General features: G+C 46.1%; 1 protein-coding gene across 1 annotated transcript in view; it reads right to left on the bottom strand.

Annotated features, from left to right (window-relative positions):
- The window catches only part of LOC126281781 (acetylcholinesterase-like), a 96,129-nt gene that overhangs the window by 16,486 nt on the left and 59,903 nt on the right, over positions 1-19,740 (bottom strand). Inside the window, exons 5-9 of the mRNA XM_049980987.1 lie at positions 19,412-19,597; positions 14,272-14,471; positions 11,403-11,556; positions 8,738-8,919; positions 1,209-1,341 (exon numbers count right to left, since the gene is read on the bottom strand). Coding sequence (XP_049836944.1) covers positions 1,209-1,341; positions 8,738-8,919; positions 11,403-11,556; positions 14,272-14,471; positions 19,412-19,597 — 855 coding nt within the window. The remainder of the gene's footprint in view (positions 1-1,208; positions 1,342-8,737; positions 8,920-11,402; positions 11,557-14,271; positions 14,472-19,411; positions 19,598-19,740) is intronic.

Genomic DNA, 19,740 nt, shown 5'->3' with positions numbered 1-19,740 from the left:
GACCCCGACGTGCTCCCTGTGGCCGTCTTTCCAGTTGGAGTTTGCGGCCATGTGGAGGGTGAATTCCTGCTGGTAGGAGCATATCGCCGGCTTCGGCGTCGGTTCCTACCCCCGCAACTGCGTCGGTGTTCCATCCTTCTCCGCGCCAGCGTTCTCAACTTTTGTATACGACGGCGGCACCGAGGGTTTGGGGGTAGGTGTGCGGTGCAGTCGACTGTCGAAACTCAAGCAAATGGCCGACAGTCGAAAACAAGCTGAAAGCCAGCACAGCATCAATGGCAGGGTCAATCGAGCGAGCCTCGGGCCACAGCCCTCGGAGCCGTTATAAATCATCGCTATGAAGACGGCCGCTGCAGACGAGCAGTCTAATGTACCGGTAGTGGTCGCGCTGCGTTAGTGTAGCATACACTGAAGTGTGCCTCGAGCGGTATTAGTTTGTTACCATCGTAGAGCTAGTTCAGAGTACTGTTGTCAGGCTGATGAGTGGAACGGATCTTGTTGTGCACCAAGCATCGGGTCTTAGCAGTATTCACTGTACTGCTGTACGTTATAGTACTGTCTTCAATGTTTACTCATTCCGAACAACGTACCTATTCATCTGCAGCATCGGAGTGGACTTTTCAGACCACTGTTACCTTTCAGCACAGTTGCTGTTTGCGTGTTTCATTCTTGAAATAGTTCGGCCACCAAGTATCAAACAACCACGCACTACCACAAACTGCCACAGTTGGCGAGATCCATAAGAGATATGTTCTTCCTTAATTAATAAAAGTGTTTGTGTTTCACTTGACTTAATTGTATACCGATTTCTTTCTTTAGCTCGTACACAACAGCTGGAAGAGTACAGTCAGCTTAATTTTTAACTGTGGGAACCTGTGCGTTATAACTGAGAACTATGACTGTTACTATTATTCTGATAACGTACATACTTTCTTGATTCACTGGAGTTTCAGGTAGTGCCCATATACATCTCAATTTTTTCCGTGCTGCTCAAAAGTCTCCCTCATTAATGCGACATTTTAAGTATGTCACACCCGTCTCGAGTGCGAAATTGAAAATACGTAACATTAACATTATTTCTGCTCTGAATTTACAACATTATGATTTGAAGACATAAATGTAAGCTCCACTAGAAAGAAAAGGAGTCTAATGGAAGAATCGCACTCAGAGCTATTGCCTGTGGTCTGCTGATAAGTGTGACTTCATACCGTAGGTGGAGTTCCCTATGGAAGGCCCGCGATAGTCAAACAGGTGGTAGAAGATGGGAGCGGCGTCAGACTGGTTAGCCATGATCCTCACTGAGGTGTCTGATGGCTCCACGAAGCCGAAGTCCGTCAGCATCTGTAAACATAAACATCTATGCCAAGAAACGACGTGTACGATTTCCTGAAAATAAGGAGTCAGTTTACACTTGTTGTGAAAGAGTGAGTGACCTTTTAGCTTCATGTACATTACGTTTCAAAAGAGTACCAGAGTTTTACAATGAATATTATGTTGTTGATGTGGACTACGACATGCAATGTACACTATCTGATCAGAAGTATCCGGACACATCTATGGAATGCAGAATTGACCAGCAGATGAGACGAGAGACGGATTCACCAGCATAAAAGGAGGCGACGAATACCGTGCTGTCAGTAGAGAAGCACTAACAAAAGAGTGGGTCATTCGGAAGAGCTCAGTGACTTCGAACGTGACTGGTCAGCACATGTGACGTGAGTAACAAATCCATCAGAGACACTCTAAACCTTCCAAAGCTGCACAAGGCGACTGCTGGTGATGTGAAGTGGAAACGCGAAGGAACAACAGCAGCTAAACCTATACCTGCCAGGTCTACTGTACTGAGGGACAGGGATCGTGGAGTATTGCGGAAGGTCGTTTTACAAAATCGCATAAAATTATCGGGAGGAATCACTCTCGAGTTCCAAAGTGCTATCAACAGTTCACCTAGCACCGTGAGTTGTGTAGGGAACTACACTCTACAGTGGACGAGTGGAAACATGTGATCTGGAGTGACGAATCACGCTATACCCTGTGACAATCCGATGGAACAGATTGGATCTGGCGAATGCTTGGGAAACGTTACGTGCAGTCACGTTCAGGGTGATTTAGTTGCCCCTACCAATGTCGTTTTATGCAACCCGCTATGTTATATATGGCCTTGATAAGCCACGTGAGAGATTTTCATATTCACTCGCTCGCTACACCCAAACAACACTCATGCTCATAAATTAAGGATAATGCTGATACATGGTGGAACAACGCTCTGGTGGGCCGTTTGGGGGGTTTAAACCACGTCGGGGTATGACCATGCGGTGCATTTGACCTGCGGTCGTCGCACGGTGGCCTGGCAGCAGTCCACATACGCAGAGGTGTGTTGGTGCATGTCAGAGTACGGTGCAGCGAGTAGGTGTGCAGACGTTTTCAGACGTGCTAATGGTGACTACGTGTTGGAAATGGCTCAAAGAACACTTATTGATGACGTTATGAAGGATAGAATACTAGGGCGACAGGAGGCCGGTAAAACACATCAGGTCGTAGCACGGGCCCTCGGTGTGCCACAAAGTGTGATCTCAACATTATGGCAACGATACCGACAGACAGGCAACGTATCCAGGTGCTACACTACGGGACATTCACAGTGTACAGCGCCACAAAAACAGATATCTCACCATCGGTGTCCGCAGACAGCCACGGAGTACTGCAGGTAGCCTTGCTTGGGACATTACCGCAGCCACTGGAACAGTTGTCTCCAGACACACAGTCTACAGACGACTGAACAGACATGGTTTATTCGCCCGGAGACCTGCAAGGTGCATTCCACTGACCCCTGGACACAGGAGAGCCCGTAAATCCTGGTGTCAAGAACACAGTACGTGGTCATTGGAACAGTGGTCCCAGGTTATGTTCACGGACGAGTTCAGGTATAGTCTGAACAGTGATTGGCTCTGAGCACTATGGGACTTAACATCTGAGGTCATCAGTCCCCTAGAACTTAGAACTACTTAAACCTAACCTACCTAAGGACATCACACACATCCATGCCCGAGGCAGGATTCAAACCTGCTACCTTAGCGGTCGCGCGAGTCCAAACTGAAGCGCCTAGAACTGCTCGGCCACAACGGCCGGCGAACAGTGATTCTCGCCGGATTTTCATCTGGCGTGAACCAGGAACCAGATACCAACCCCTTAATGTCCTTGATAGGGACTTATATAGAGATAGTGGGTTGATGGTGTTGATTGGAAATAAGATTGATGCACGTACACCCCTGCAGGTATTTGACAGAAGAACTGTAACAGGTCAGGTATATCGGGACGTCATTTTGCAGCAGTATGTCCACCTTTTCAGGGGTGCAGTGGGTCCCATTTTCCTCCTGATAGATGATAACGCACGGCCTCACCGAGCTGCCGTCATCGAGGAGAACCTAGTAAGAAGATATCAGGCGAATGGAGTGCCCTGCCTGTTCTCCAGACCAAAACCCCATCGAATACATCTGGAATGCTCTCGGTCGACGTATCGGTGCACGTCTTCATAGCCCTAGGACACTTCAGGAGCTCCGAAAGGCAATGGTGTAAGAATGGGTGGCTATACTCCTGCAGCTGCTCGACCACCTGATCCAGAGTACGCCAACCCGTTGTGCGGCCTGTGTACGTGTGCATAGTGGTCATATCCATTATTGATCTCGGTGTACATGCGCAGGAGGCAGTGGCGTTTTGTAGTACATGCGTTACGGGACAGTTTTCTCAACTTACCACCAAAACCGTGGATTTACAGATCAGTGTCGTGTTTGTTCCCTATATGCCTATGCTATTAGCGCCAGTTGTGTGTAGTGCCACGTTGTGTGGCACCACATATGAGTGTGTTTGTCCATCTGAAAAAATGAACAGGACTTATCTGTACGAAATTTAATAACGTTAAATATTGCACTGGGATACATTTTCGTCTTATTCAAGAATAACGTACAAAACTGACCTTACAATCCACCCACACTCAGACCTCACCCATCAAGATTTCTAATACGTTGTTAATGGCACTCCCTTCTACCACTGCTCAAAAATATGCTATTGCACGAATTATTTCCCACATTCGACCTTTTTTGGTCTTTATTGATTGGCCTTATTACGGTAACGGCTTTGCCTAGCACTTACAAATTTTAAAACTGACGTTTGTGTTAACTTAACCTAAAGTTTTGTGAATGTTACTAGCAAAATATAAACAATTACATCGTTGTATTCGGTTAGGCCTTCAACAGGCCAATCAATACAGACTGAGAAAGGTCGAAATCGGGAATAGTTTACGTAGTCAGAAATTTTTGAACAGTGGTAGAAGGGACTGCCACGAACAACATCCTAGAAGTCCTGACTGGTGAGGGGTGAGTGTGGGGGTGGAGCTGCGTCTGAAGACCACTTCTGTACATTTCCGTTGAATAAGTCGAAAAGTACTCCACGTCCATATTTAACTACACTAAATTTCTTACAAAAGACCCTGTACATTTTTTTCTGTAGTGCTAATAATTTGCGTCTAGCGAGCGAGAGAACAAGAAAATCTGATGCTTGGTTTTTGAAGGCCAGACATAGCATTGCGAGTTGCATAAAACTACACCGATAGGGGCAGCTTAATTTCACAGTATACAGGGTGTTACAAAAAGGTATGGCTAAACTTTCAGGAAACATTCCTCACACACAAATAAAGAAAAGATGTTATTTGGACATGTGTCCGGAAACGCTTAATTTCCATGCTAGAGCTCAATTAGTTTCGTCACTACGTACTGTACTTCCTAGATTCACAGCCAGTTGGCCCACTAGAAGGAAGGTAATGTTGACTTCGGTGCTTGTGTTGGCATGCGACTCATTGCTCTACAGTACTAGCATCAAGGACATCAGTACGTAGCATCAACAGGTTAGTGTTCATCACGAACGTGGTTTTGCAGTCAGTGCAATGTTTACAAATGCGGAGTTGGCAGATGCACATTTGATGTATGGATTAGCACGGGGCAATAGCTGTGACGCTGTACGTTTGTATTGAGACAGATTTCCAGAACGAAGGTGTCCCGACAGGAAGATGTTGGAAGCAATTGATCGGCGTCTTAGGGAGCACGGAACATTCCAGCCTATGACTCGCGACTGGGGAAGACCTAGAACGACGAGGACACCTGCAATGGACGAGGCAATTCTTCGTGCAGTTGACGACAACCCTAATGTCAGCGTCAGAGAAGTTGCTGCTGTACAAGGTACCGTTGACCACGTCACTGTATGGAGAGTGCTACGGGAGAACCAGTTGTTTCCGTATTATGCACAGCGTGTGCAGGCACCATCAGCAGCTGATTGGCCTCCACGGGTACACTTCTGCGAATGGTTCATCCAACAATGTGTCAATCCTCATTTCAGTGCAAATGTTCTCTTTACGGATGAGGCTTCATTCCAACGTGATCAAATTTTAAATTTTCACAATCAACATGTGTGGGCTGACGAGAATCCGCACGCAATTGTGCAATCACGTCGTCAAAACAAATTTTCTGTGTACGTTTGGGCAGGCATTGTTGATGTCTTGATTGGTCCCCATGTACTTCCACCTACGCTCAATGGAGCACGTTATCATGATTTCATACGGGATACTCTACCTGTGCTGCTAGAACATGTGCCTTTACAAGTACGACACAACATGTGGTTCATGCACGATGGAGCTCCTGCACATTTCAGTCGAAGTGTTCGTACGCTTCTCAACAACAGATTCGGTGACCGATGGATTGGTAGAGGCGGACCAATTCCATGGCCTCCACGCTCTCCTGACCTCAACTCCTCTTGACTTTCATTTATGTGGGCATTTGAAAGCTCTTGTCTACACAACACCGGTATCAAATGTAGAGACTCTTCGTGCCCATATTGTGGACGGCTGTGATACAATACGCCATTCTCCAGGGCTGCATCAGCGCACCAGGGATTCCATGCGACGGAGGGTGGACGCATGTATCCTCGCTAACGGAGGACATTTTGAACATTTCCTGTAACATAGTGTTTGAAGTCACGCTGGTACCTTCTGTTGCTGTTTGTTTCCACTCCATGATTAATGTGATTTGAAGAGAAGTAATAAAATGAGCTCTAATATGGAAAGTAAGCGTTTCTGGACACATGTCCACATAACATATTTTCTTTCTTTGTGTGTGAGGAATGTTTCCTGAAAGTTTGTCCGTACCTTTTTGTAACACCCTGTAGAACCAACAGTGAAGTATTATGTAACGGTAGGGGGGTGTTTTTCGTGGCTAGGGTGTGGTCCACAATGTGGACGGGTGTAACCACATTTTAGAACATTATGTACCGAGAACAGCGAACAAAAATTTCGGAGACGATGACTGTATCAGCATTACAATGCACCCTGTCATAAAGCAAAATCTGTGATCAAATGATTTCTGAATAGTAATATTCCTGAAATGGACTGTCCTGCCCGGAGTCCTGAGCTGAACCCAATGGAAAAGTTTTGGGTTGAGTTGGAACGTAGACCTCGCCCAAGACCTCAGAGTACATCACCACCTTCACTTTTTTCGGCTCTTGAGGAAATATGGACTGCCATTCCTCCACATACTTTCAAGGAAAGGTCTAGGCGTCATAATGGCGAAGAGTGGAGACATCCTATATTGAAACCTGGCACATTAAAACTGTGTGCCGGACGAAACTCGAACTCGGGACCTTTGACTTTCGCGGGCAAGTGCTCTACCATATGAGCTATTCAAGTATGACTCACGCCCCGTCCTCACAACCTTACTTCTGTCAATGTCGCGTCCCCTACCTTCCAAACTTCACTTCTCCTTCGAAGCATGCAGAACATGCACGCCTGGAAGAAAGGATATTGCGGAGACATGGCTTAGCCACAGCCTGAGGGATGTTTACAGAATGAGATTTTCACTCTGCAGCGGAGTGTGCGCTGATATGAAACTTCTTGGCAGGTTAAAACTGTGTGCCGTACCGAGACTCGAACTAGGGACCTTTGGCTTTCGCGAGCAAGTGCTCTACCAACTTAATCTCTGCTGCACAGTGAAAATCCCATTCTGGAAACCTATTAATGTACACTAATAGGTTTCCTGGTTTTTTGATCAGATATTATGCCTAATTTGTATAACACTACAATGTTGTGGAATCTATTAACTGTATACTTGGTTCAACTTTCTATGATGTAAATTGTAGCAAGTACTAATGTTTAAAAGAGCGTGTTAGTTGTAGAATAACCCTAAAATAACAACAATGACGGAAACGTCTGATTGTAACCAGAAGGATCTGAAATAACAGATGACGAAAGCATTCAAACAACACGAATTGACTGTTAATCCCGCGTTATATACACTTTTTTCTCAGAGAACGTCAGTGTAAACCACCTGTGTGTATCAATATAAGTGTCATACATTATTCGGGAGAGGGTACTCTTTTAGAAATCTCTTGCCCTGTACAGGAAACAGGTGCAATATCTATTAATTACACTTCTGGCCATTAAAATTGCTACACCATGAAGATAAAGTGCTACAGACGCGAAATTTAACCGGCAGGAAGAAGATGCTATGATATGTAAATGTTTAGCTCTTCAGAATAATCACGCAAGGTTAGCGCCGTTGGCGACCTGACATGGGGAAAGTTCCCAACCGATTTCTCACACACAAACAGCAGTTGACCGGCGTTGGCTCGTGAAACGGTGTTGTAATGTCTCGTGTAAGGAGGAGATATGCGTACCATCACGTTTCAGACTTTGATAAACGTCGGATTGTAGCCTATCGCGATTGCGGTTCATCGTATAGCGACATTGCTGCTCACGTCGGTCGAGATCCAATGACTGATAGGAGAATATGGAATCGGTGGGTTCAGGAGGGTAACACGGAACGCCATGCTGGATCCCAACGGCCTCGTATCACTAGCAGTCGAGATGACAGGCATCTTTTCCGCATGGCTGTAACGGAGCGTGCAGGCACGTCTCGATCCCTGAGTCAACAGGTGGGGACGTTTTGAAAGACAACAACCATGATCACCATCAGTTCGACGACGTTTGCAGCAGCATGGACTATCAGCTCGGAGGCCATGGCTGCGGTTACCCTTAACGCTGTATCACCTACAGGATCGCCTGCGATGGTGTACTCAACGACGAACCTGGGTGCACGTTATTTTTTCGGATGAATCCAGGTTCTGTTTACGTTACATTTCAGTTGTGTTACGACCCGTGGCTCTACCTTTCATTCGGTCCCTGCGAAACCCTACATGTCAGCAGGATAATGCACGACCACACGTTGCAGGTCCTCTACGGGCCTTTCTGGATACAGAAAATGTTCGATTGCTGCCCTGGCCAGCACATTCTCCAGATCTCTCACCAAATGAAAACGTCTGGTCAATGGTGGCCGAGCAACTGGCTCGTCACAATACGCCAGTCACTACTCTTGATGAACTGTGGTATCGTGTTGAAGCTGCATGGGCAGCTGTACCTCTACACGCCATCCAAGCTCTGTTTGACTCGATTCCCAGGCGTATGAAGGCCGTTATTACGGCCAGAGGTGGTTGTTCTGGGTACTGATTTCTCTGTGAAAATGTAATCACATGTCAGTTCTAGTATAATATATTTGTCCAATAAATACCCGTTTATCAACTGCATTTCTCCTTGGTGTAGCAATTTTATAGCCCAGTAGTGCAATTTTAAACCCTAGAAAGGGTCTGATTTTAAACTCTAAAGGAAGTTTGAGGGAGGGAGAGTCCGCCGCGAACTCACGTCAACGATGGCCTGCGCCTCCTCCAGAGTGATGGTGGCATTGCCGAAGTAGAAGTCTCGGATGCGCAGCGCTGCTTCCTGCCGCTGCTCGGCCGTCGGCAGGCGCACCAGCGGCGCCGCCGCCTCCACGAAGTGCTCGTTCAGCTGCTGCACGGCCGCCTCGTTGCTCAGGTAGCCCTTCCCTGCACACACAGTGCAAGCACTCCTCTCATACACCTTCTCAAAAATTCCACCTTCACCTGTTGAGATTGCGCATCCACAAAAGAAGGAAAATCGCCATTGCAAGAGGACAACATACCAACAGGAAAAGGGGTTGAGAACAGAGAGAAAGAAAGTATTCCTGACAATAGTGACTACTGCCAGAGCCATTTAGACGAGTCAACTCATGCTATTAAGAAACACGGAACTGAAGTGTACGAGTGCCTAGAAGAGCAGGCGGTGTTCAGATCGCTGCTTTCCAACAGTGGAAAAGAGCTGAATTGTGAGAGTTCCTATTCCCGACTTCGATAGAGGAAGATGAGATGCTGGGCCGATCTTGGGTGTCGTTCTCGAGACAACGGCCGGTGGCTTCTGACGAACCGGGAAAAAATGGTTCAAATGGCTCTGAGCACTATCAGGCTTAACATCTGAGGTCATCAGTCCCCTAGAACGTAGAAGTAATTAAACCTAACTAACCTAAGGACATCACACACATCGACGCCCGAGGCAGGATTCGAACCTGCGGCCGTAGCGGTCGCGCAGTTCCAGACTGAAGAGCCTACAACCGCTAGGCCACACCGGCCGGCTGAACCGAGATTGAATTGGATTGTTTGGGGGAAGAGACCAAACAGCGAGGTCATCGGTCCCATCGCCTTAAGGAAGGACGGGGAAGGAAGTCGGCCGTGCCCTTTCTAAGGAACCATCCCGGCATTTGCCTGGAGCGATTTAGGGAAATCACGGAAAACATAAATCAGGATGGCCGGACGCGGGTTTGAATCGTCGTCCTCCCGAATGCGAGTCCAGTGTGCTAACCACTGCGCCACCTCGCTCGGTGAACAGGCTAAACCGGGAAGAGAGATGGTGTGCTGAGCCAACTATACACACGGTAATAATATGTTTGTTCTTAAATAATTAAGGAAGGGACGGTACGATACGCCACTGCGTCTACAACTTCAATATTTGTTTCAGGTCCCAGTTCAGTACATTCCCCTCTAAGAATAATCTCAGAGGAGTAAGTTCCACCAGAGAAAACTGTAGCCCTGAGGACAGATGCGACGTCTCAGTCGGTGGGAAGCGGCCAGGGACTCCAAGGAAGTGTTATAGGCCCTCTATTGTTCCTGATCTATTTTAACGACATAGGAGACAATCTGAGTAGCCGTCTTAGATTGTTTGCAGATGATGCTGTCATTTATCGTCTTGTAAAATTATCAGATGACCAAAACTACTTGCAAAATGATTTAGATAAGGTATCAGTATGATACTAAAAGTGACAGTTGACCCTGAATAAGAAAAAGTGTGAAGTTATTCACATGAATACTAAAATAAATCAGCTAAATTTCGGTTACGCGATAAGTCACACAAATCTGAAGGCTGTAAATTCAACCGAATACTTAGGGATTACAATTACAAATAACCTAAATTGGAACGATCACATGGAAAATATTGTGGGTAGAGCAAACCAAAGACTGCGATTGATTGGCAGAACACGTAGAAGGTGCAACAGGTCTACTAAAGAGACTGCTTACACCATGCTTGTCCTCCCTATTCTGGAGTATTGCTGTGCGGTGTGGGATCCTCATCAGGTGGGACTGACGGATGATATTGAAAAAGTACAAAGAAAGGCTGATCGTTTTGTATTATCGCGGACTAGGGGAGCTAGTGTCACATACGTGACACGTGAATTGGAGTGGCAGTCATTGAAACAAAGGTGATTTTCGTTGCGACGGGATCTTGTCATGAAATTTCAGTCACCAGTTTTCTCCTCCGATTGCGAAAAAATTCTATTGGCGCCCACCTACATAGGGAGAAATGATCATCACGATAAAATAAGAGCAATCAGGGCTCGCACAGAAAAATTTAAGTGCTGGTTTTTCCAGTGTGCCGTTCGAGAGTGGAACGGCAGAGAGACACCTTGAAGCTGGTTCATTGAACCCTCTGCCTGGCATTTTATTGTGAACAGCAGAGTAATCACGTAGACGTAGATGTAGAAATGAATTTTACATAATATGACTATTTTTTCAAAGTAGAGGTAATAAATGCAACTTTCGATGAACGACTGTTTTGTTATTACAGCCATGGTTCACCCTCTTGGCAGTGAAGGTAGACATTCGCTAGTGATAGTGCACTATCCCTAGTCAATATGTATCCTTTGACAGAACTGCAATCAGTAATCCACTTTCACTAAATGCACCAATGAAGTTGCAATATCACCAGTGATGGTATACTTTCCTTGATACTTCCACTATAACGTATGCACATGAACATGTCTGCCGAATGTGTGTGCAGGACAGACGACGTTATTAGAACACTCAGCCGCTATCGTGACAAACAAAACGTTGAAAATTTGTCTCGTGGTCGTCGACGGTCAACAACACCAGCTGACAAGTGACGCCGACAGTCCGCGCAGCGAGGATGAAACAGATGCTGATGACCAGACCACCATCGGCACAAGTTGACGAACACTCACCTTGCGCTCCAATCATGCCGTCGCCTGACGTGTAGCCCACGAGGATGGGCATCCTGCTGAAGCGGCCGGCCTTCAGGCTGCTGATGGGATACTCCTGAATTACGGTACCGTCGATCACAGGACCCCAGGCCATGGCAACAAGGCGGATGAATTCCTGTGAGAAACAAGACTTAATTTCAAAACATTAAGCATAACAAAACTTTCGGGGCATTACTTATGCTTGCTCTTTAGCTTAGTGGTATTTTTTTGCTGACATTAGTCTCCACTGAATCACTCCCGTAAATACTGCCATTCCGGAAGAACCCTTCTCGACCGTTGTCAGATGGTAGCTAACTCCCATGTGACTTCAGATCTCGCCACTATACAGCCCTAGTAACGGCTATGACGTCACTGGTGCTCAGTCCGTGCAACATAAGCAACGTTCTCATGGTCGTGTCTGTCGCGCCCACTTCAACTCCGCGATGAATGGGTACCACAATGCAGCAAGCCGCAAGTCACCGTCTCTATTGAGGGTGTTATTAGATATTTTGATCTCTGTAGTTTGTTTTATTACGCTATCCAAGAAACCGTTAGTCCTCGCGATGATCGAAGCGTCGCTGGATGCAACTATTTTATGTTGTCATTCTGTTTACATTCCAGCTGCAACCAAAGTATGGCAATAAAGCAGTCGGTGGCTAAAAAGATTTGTTTCTTTTTTAACGCGGGATATTTGCAATTTATAAACATTTGTTATAAGGTTGAGTACCGAATTAGGACTTGGACAATGATCCATGCAGAGTGCCACAATACGATCTTCCCGAGCTCAACTGGTGAACTGATTCAGACGAAATGTAGACGCAGGCAGAATCGATGGTTCGCAGCATCATCCCTGCTCGGACAGCGCAACTTGAAGCGCACTGGCCGAAGAACATTGGTAGCTGACCCTATACGTAAGTAAACCAAACGTAATGTGCGTAAATACACCAAGAGATCCGATGTCGTTTGACTATGCAAGTGAAGTCAGTCTCATTCTTCAAGTATCCAATGAGAGTCTATGTCTGTAGCGCTTTAAGATGGAACGACCACATAATCTAGCCGTTGTGAAAGCAGAAAACGGCCAACGATTTATTCGGAATGTAGTTCATCCACGAAAGAAGTCGCTTAGCAAAAACCGGTTGCCTAGTAAAAACCTCGTTCGACAAATTCTTCATTATTGTCCGTTGGTCTGGATCGTTACCAGGTTGGATTACCGGAAGAGACAGAAAAGATTCAAAGAACAGCCTCACGCTTTGTCTCTGTTTTGTTCACTCTGCCCGAAATTATCGCAGACATGCCCAACGAACTGGAGCGCCAGATGTCACAAGAAGATTTTGTGAATCGCGGACAGTCTTGCTCACAAAATTATTAGAGCCCTTGTTCCAAAAAAATGTTCAAATGTGCGTGAAATCTTATGCTAGTTAACTGCTAAGGTCATCAGTCCCCAAGTTTACACACTACTTAACCTAAAGTATCCTAAGGACAAACACACACACCCATGCCCGAGGGAGGAGTCGAACCTCTGCCGGGACCAGCTGCACAGTCCATGACTGCAGCGCCCTAGACCGCCCGGCTAATCGCGCGCGACTCCTTGTTCCAAAAAGAGTCAAAAATCATACTAGTTCATTCGAAATATATGTCGTGTAATGACCATGACGGTAAATTTAGAGAAATTCGGAATCATGGGGAGTGGCACTAAGAATCTTTCTCCCCCAAGGGCCGGCCGCTGTGACCGAGCGGTTCTAGGCGCTTCAGTACGGAACCGCGCTGCTGCTACGGTTGCAGATTCGAATCCTGCCTCGGGCGTGGATGTATGTGATGTCCTTAGGTTAGTTAGGTTTAAGTAGTTCTGAGTCTACGGAACTGATGACCTCAGAAAGTAAGTCCCGTAGTGCTCAGAGCCATTTCAACCATTTGAACCTCCCCCCGTGGGGAGGGGGGGGGGGGGCGAGTGACTGGTACAGTGACTAATCTGTAAAACCTACATTAGGATGTCATTCGGTGCACAGGTGTGTAAGTAGACGTACATTTTAGTGAAGGTGTTGCACCTTCTGTTATATGCTGATAGAGATACAGGAACTAGAAGATAATTGACAATGACCTGTGCATAGATTGAGCCAAAATGCAATATACTACTATTTAACTACATCTGTAAGTAAGACACAGATCATGGTCTACAAAGAGAGGAAAGCAGTCATACCAAAAATAATAAAAAATGAGAAAATTTTGAAGAATTATCCTACTTCAGTTACCTAGAATGTGAGGTTAGTTTCAACTATACCAAAGACATTGAGAAAGGTTAGTACATTTCAAACTATCAGCGTAATATTTGAAGAAATTTAATGTTTTCATCAGGTGAAAACCAACAGCCGTTAAGTACTTTAGAAAATACATATTAATCATCAGCTGTTTTACTTAGATGATATGTAGTTTAAGTAACCCAGCTGATGATTAAAATGTATTTTCTAGAAACGATTGGAAGAGCTTTGGGAAGAAGGACAAGAACGGAAACACAAATGAAATTTTGCAAAGTTATGGTTGTACTTACTCTTTCATGTAACTTCGAATTATGGACAGTAAGATCGAAAAAATCACGTATACAGGCAGCAGAGATGAAGTTCATCAGATAAGTAAGGGTTTATAATGAAATAGATAAAATAAGGAACTAAACAATAGCATCAGATTTAAAAATCTTTTCAGATAATTACAAGGTAGAACGGAATTGAATGAAATGGAAGGATCATATTGATAGACAAATAGAAAATAAATTGTCAAAAAGTAATGAATTATCGGTCGTGTGGGATGAGAAAACTAAGTAGACGTCTTAGAGTGCGAGTAGAAGACACTGCGTCACCTCTGGAGGAATGACGTCACCGTCGTGTGTGATGAGGTCGGCCGCGTCCTGAGTCCTCAGGAAGTCGACCAGCTGCTGCGAGTCGTTGGTTCTGAGCCCCAGAGCCTCGCCCAGAGCGAACGCCCTCTGCCGTGGGTCCGCCACGATGCCCCACGGGCTCACCGCCTCGCCACTGATGATAGTCGCTTGTTGGAACAGCCCTGCAAGAACGTGTAGCCCGCTGAGCAGTGACTCCTAGTTTTAGTTTTAGTATTAGTTATGTCTTGTTTGGTACATCATTTTTCCAATTATTTTATCGATATTATGTGGAACAAGTCAGATTACAAGGTATGCAGGGTGGTCCATTGATTGTCACCGGGCCAAATATCTCACGAAATAAGCGTCAAACGAAAAATCTACAAAGAACAAAACTTGTCCAGCTTGAAGGGGGAAAGTAGATGGCGCTATGGTTGGCCTGCTAGATGGCCAGTCAAAATAGTCACACATTCGTTGGCAGTAATACGACCTTGCAGAGTAACCATGCGGTCTATGGGATATCAGAGTATGGCAGGCTAATTCACTATTGGCAACAAGCAGTTTGCATCAGATGCTTAGAGTGGCGTGCGGGTATCAGTTATTAGGGTTTTTTCTTGCTCCATTACGTAGAAGCAGCGCGGGAAGGATGACCACATTGAAATCTCATCAAGATCTGACTGAATATTTGTGCAGCTTCTGTCACAAGACTAATGCGACCAAATTACTTTCCTCAGCTTTCCATAGACCAAGTTTTATGGTTTCGGCGCCATGTTTTTCTATTACGGACATTTGCATCCCTGGTGAGTGGTTTTGTAATTTCAGCTCGCACTGCGTTTCCCTTCTTATGAAGGTTAGGTCGCGATGCTTTTGGTGTTGACTGGGTTGGCGGGTGCGACTTCAGTACTGCAGCGACTTTTGCAGCAGCCGTCCTCTTGTCTTTCGTCAAAACCTCTTCAGTTACCGTCCGTCTCAGTCATTCAACACCCACTTTCATCGGCGTCGTGACTTAGCGGATGAGGTTTTCCTCTTTCCCTTTACGTGGTTTAAATCTTCGATATACTGCCTGTCGAAACATGAAACGGTTCTGCTATCTTAATTACCGAAGCACCCCACTATACGAGCACTAATCATTTCCCACGTTGGACTTCATTAAGCTCCGCCATCATGCACTCACATCTACACAGGACACAGTTCTGGCCACGACTGACACTTGGAACATATTGAAGGTATCGCTCAGGCGTTGATCGTGGTCAGACAGAACAGCACTGCCTGCAGGCTTGGCCAACATCTGCATTTATGTTCAAGCATGCATTGCTCGTGATGTTTTCATATGTTTGTCAAAGCGCTGTATGCCTTAACATGCAAGTGATCATCATTTCTATGCAACTGCACGAACTACGTACCAGTATCGCTGTGTACATTCTTTGTATAGGAAAAGATTACGCTACGTTCTTATTCAGAAACTGCAGTTGGAATGTGGGTTGTTTGAGAGATTTTGGTATTATCGCTTCTGTATGGACGTACCGGAATTTAGTAGCGGCACAATCGTGGCCTACCGAGACCGTTTATCGTTCTGCGATATTGCAGCTCGCATTGGATGGATCCCACTTTTGTCTTTCGAATATAGAATCGATAGATTCGGGAGGATTATACACAACGCATTTCAGGAATTCAACTGCGGCGAGAGGACAGGTGTATTGCGCCCTCAGACATTTTGGATCTTACAGCGATGTCAAGCACCATGAATCAAAATACGGGGTGATTATAATTAAAGTCAAACTTACAAAACGCTGTAGAAATAACACCACTGGTCACCAATGACGTCAAATTCCAACGAAATATAATCGGAGAACCAGGAAAACGTATGGCAGAAGAAAAAAAATAGCGTGAACATTTATTAATAGATGGCGCTGTATGTGTCAGAATACGTACATAAAAACACCTGTCATGCGCACGATCCTTAGAAGTTGGTATAAACACGCCGGGTACACGGTTTGTCTTCCTTTCGCGTCTGCGACGTTCGCCTTGACTGTGTGAATGCAGGTTAGCGTTTTGCTTGTAAAGCTGTATTGCAACACTGATGACTGTGCACACGTCGCTTAGCAGAAGTTCCGGAAGGGTTTGAAAAAAGGCGTTGGTCCGATGACTGTCGTCTGGAGAAGATGATTCGAAAATTCGAAAAGACGCGTTCTTTTGGTGTGCAACCTGGTAGAGTGAGGAAACGAACTGATTCCACGTCAGTGGAAGCAGTGGTCACAGCAATGCAGGAGAAGGCGAGTGGTGGTGTACAAACGTGTAGTGCACGGAGAATTGCCCGAACATTGGATACTCGTGAGCACGGTGCTTAACATCCTACGAAACACCTTTATTTGCAATCCATTCAAAATTACCCATGTGCATGAGTTGCTTCCTACTGACATGCCAGCAAGAGAGACTTTGATTTAGAATTTCCTGCTCGCATTGAAGTGGACAATGACGCCGTGGCAGACGAAGCCCACTTCCATCTCACAGGATTTGTCAATACACAGAATTGTGAAATATGGGCAACGGAAAACACACATGCAAAGCAACCAGTACCACTTCATCCTGAAAAGGGGTTTACGGCATCATTTATCATAGCGCCATATTTTCTCGAAGATACAGGTGCTTCCGGTCCCAACCACATCAAGTGTGGATGGAAGCCGACTGTTATGGCCGAGTGGTTCTAGGCGCTTCAGTCTGGAACCGCACGACTGCTACGGCCGTAGATTCGAATCCTGCCTCGCGCATGGGTGTGTGTGATGTCCTTAGGTTAGTTAGGTTTAAGTAGTTCTAAGTTCTAGGGGACTGATGACCTCTGATGTTAAGTCCCATAGTGCTCAGAGCCATTTGAACCATTTTTCGTGGATGGAATCATTTTTACGCAAAATGGCGCAACTCCGCACATTCAAATCCAGTTAAGCAGCTGCTGAAGCGCCATTTCGGATTTGCTAGAATTATCAGCGCCCATTTCCCTACAGCCTGGCCGTCCCGATCACCTGATCTTAATCCGTGTGGCTTCTGGCCGTGGGGCTATCTGAAAGATGTTTGTTCAGTATTGCGACTGCAAACTTAGCTGCATTGAAGGCACACACTGCGCAGCACAATCTGAACGTGACCCCGGTAACACTTAGAGCGGTTGTGGAACATGCTGTTTCTCGATGTCAGCTTGTTGCAGAAAACGGTGGACAGCATATGCTTTTTTATGCTGTTTTTGGCCTCGGGACAGTTAAAAACCGATGTGATTGGTGCTTTATATGCGGGTTTTGGTCTCAGACCAATTAAAATCCCGTATGGGTGGTGCTTTTTGGGCAATTTTTTTGCCTCAGGACAATCAAAACCGGTTTTTTCCATCCGATGTGATACGACCTTGCCATGGTGGATGGGCTTACGTAACTAACAGTATCACATTTGTATACCCATGCATACTGAGCAATACAGTTTCTTTATCGCCAAACGTACACCTCAGGCATTGTTGTATGATTCATTTGTCATATTTGGTCGATCATTATTAAATTATGACGCTTACTGGGCCAGCTATTTGTGTGTGTGAAATCTTATGGCACTTAACTGCTAAGGTCATCAGTCCCTAAGCTTACACGCTACTTAACCTAAATTATCCTAAGGACAAACACACACATCCATGTCCGAGGGTAGTCACGAACCTCTGTCGGGACCAGCCGCACAGTCCATGACTGCAGCGCACCCTAGACCGCTCGGCTAATTACGTGCGGCGCGGCATCTATTGCTTCATTTTGTAGCTATTTATTTTTCTTCTGTCATACACTTTTCCCCTTCTCCGATAATATTTCGCTGTAATTTGACGTCATTCTGACCAGTGGTGTTACTTCTACTGGCAGGTTTGCAGCAACAAAAGTATGCTCACGAATTGTGGGGCTCTGTTGACTTTCCTAAAGTGGCGTTTCCGGCCCTTGTGCAGGTGCTGCAGATACTGTGGCACATCCCATTAGCCAGTTTTCCAATGTGCTACTTTTGAGCAATGCCTCCCTCAATGGTGCGGCTTCCTTCAACAGTCTAGAATGTCAAGGCTAAAGTATTTGTAGTCGTAGACACCACGTTGACGGTATGGGGCCGCAAGTCAGTGACAGTGTGCCGGCATATGGATCACCACGGACTGTCGTCTCGGCGATCATTGTAGTGTTTGTCTTTGACGCGGCAGCACAGAGAATCGCGCCGACGTCGGTGTGTTCAGCAACGACGCGCGGGACACAAGAATGGGGTGAAGTCGTCTTTTGAGTCGAGTGCTACTTATGTGTACACTAATTCGCTGGACATACCCGTCTGTCGAGGCTCCAAAGATGTTCTAAATGTTCAAATGTGTGTGAAATCTTATGGGACTTAACTGCTAAAATCATCAGTCCCTAAGCTTACACACTACTTAACCGAAATTATCCTAAGGACAAACACACACACACACTCCCGAAAGAGGACTCGAACCTCCTTCGGGATCAGCCGCACAGTCCATGACTGCAGCGCCTAAGACCGCTCGGCTAATCCAGCGCGGCTGGTTCCGAAGAGAGTGAACGATACTAGACTGCATTCGTCACCGTGATGTGGACCAAACGTGTGGCGTGATGGTGTGGGATAATATTGTACACACCACACAACCACCTCTGGTTCATATAGCCGTTAATTTAGACAACAGCCTTTATATGTGTGACGTATTGAGCCTGACACCTAGTCACAGATTGCCAATATACTACCACGCTGAACACTATGTTTGAGGTGAAGCAGCATGTAACACGTATCTGTCTACCAGTCACAATTCGGCGTGATACCCATCCATGTTAGAGCCATTGTCACTGTCAGATATACTTTATTTGGTGCGCGTACGATTAGTACAATTGGCAGTCATTTGTGGAAACCTTTAATATCCCGTTATCTGCTATCCTTCCGTGTGTTTTTAATGGCCAGCAGTGGTAGATCTGAAGTTGATTGGAGCTTATATTAGAAATCGGCTGTGGTATGACTAAGAGATGTGATTATCGTCTGCCTAAATAAAAGGGAAAAAGGATGTAAATGAATAATTGTCCGAATACTCTCAGACGAGTTGTGGTGATCGTGAGGTGAGCGGGTGGCAGACTACCTGCAGCTGCTGGCGAGATGATGAGGTCTCCCACGGAGCAGCCGCCCGCGCTCTCGCCGCCGACCGTCACCCTGGCAGGGTCGCCACCGAACGCCGCGATGTTGCGCTGCACCCAGCTCAGCGCCAGCATCTGGTCCCGCAGGCCCGCGTTGCCGGGAGCCGCCTCGTCCCCGGTGCTCAGGAAGCCTGCGTCAAGGGAAATCAGTTTTAGGACGAACGTGTAAACATTTGTACCAAATCTCTACCGCCATAGAACGGATTGTGATCTCGATGCAGGCACTTCCCTGCTTACAGACTGTAATTCAACAACTACACTACTGGCCATTAAA

The sequence above is a fragment of the Schistocerca gregaria genome, chromosome 7 (assembly GCF_023897955.1).
Source record: "Schistocerca gregaria isolate iqSchGreg1 chromosome 7, iqSchGreg1.2, whole genome shotgun sequence".
Taxonomy (NCBI): Eukaryota; Metazoa; Arthropoda; class Insecta; order Orthoptera; family Acrididae; genus Schistocerca; species Schistocerca gregaria.
This window is presented reverse-complemented; position numbering and strand designations above follow the sequence as displayed.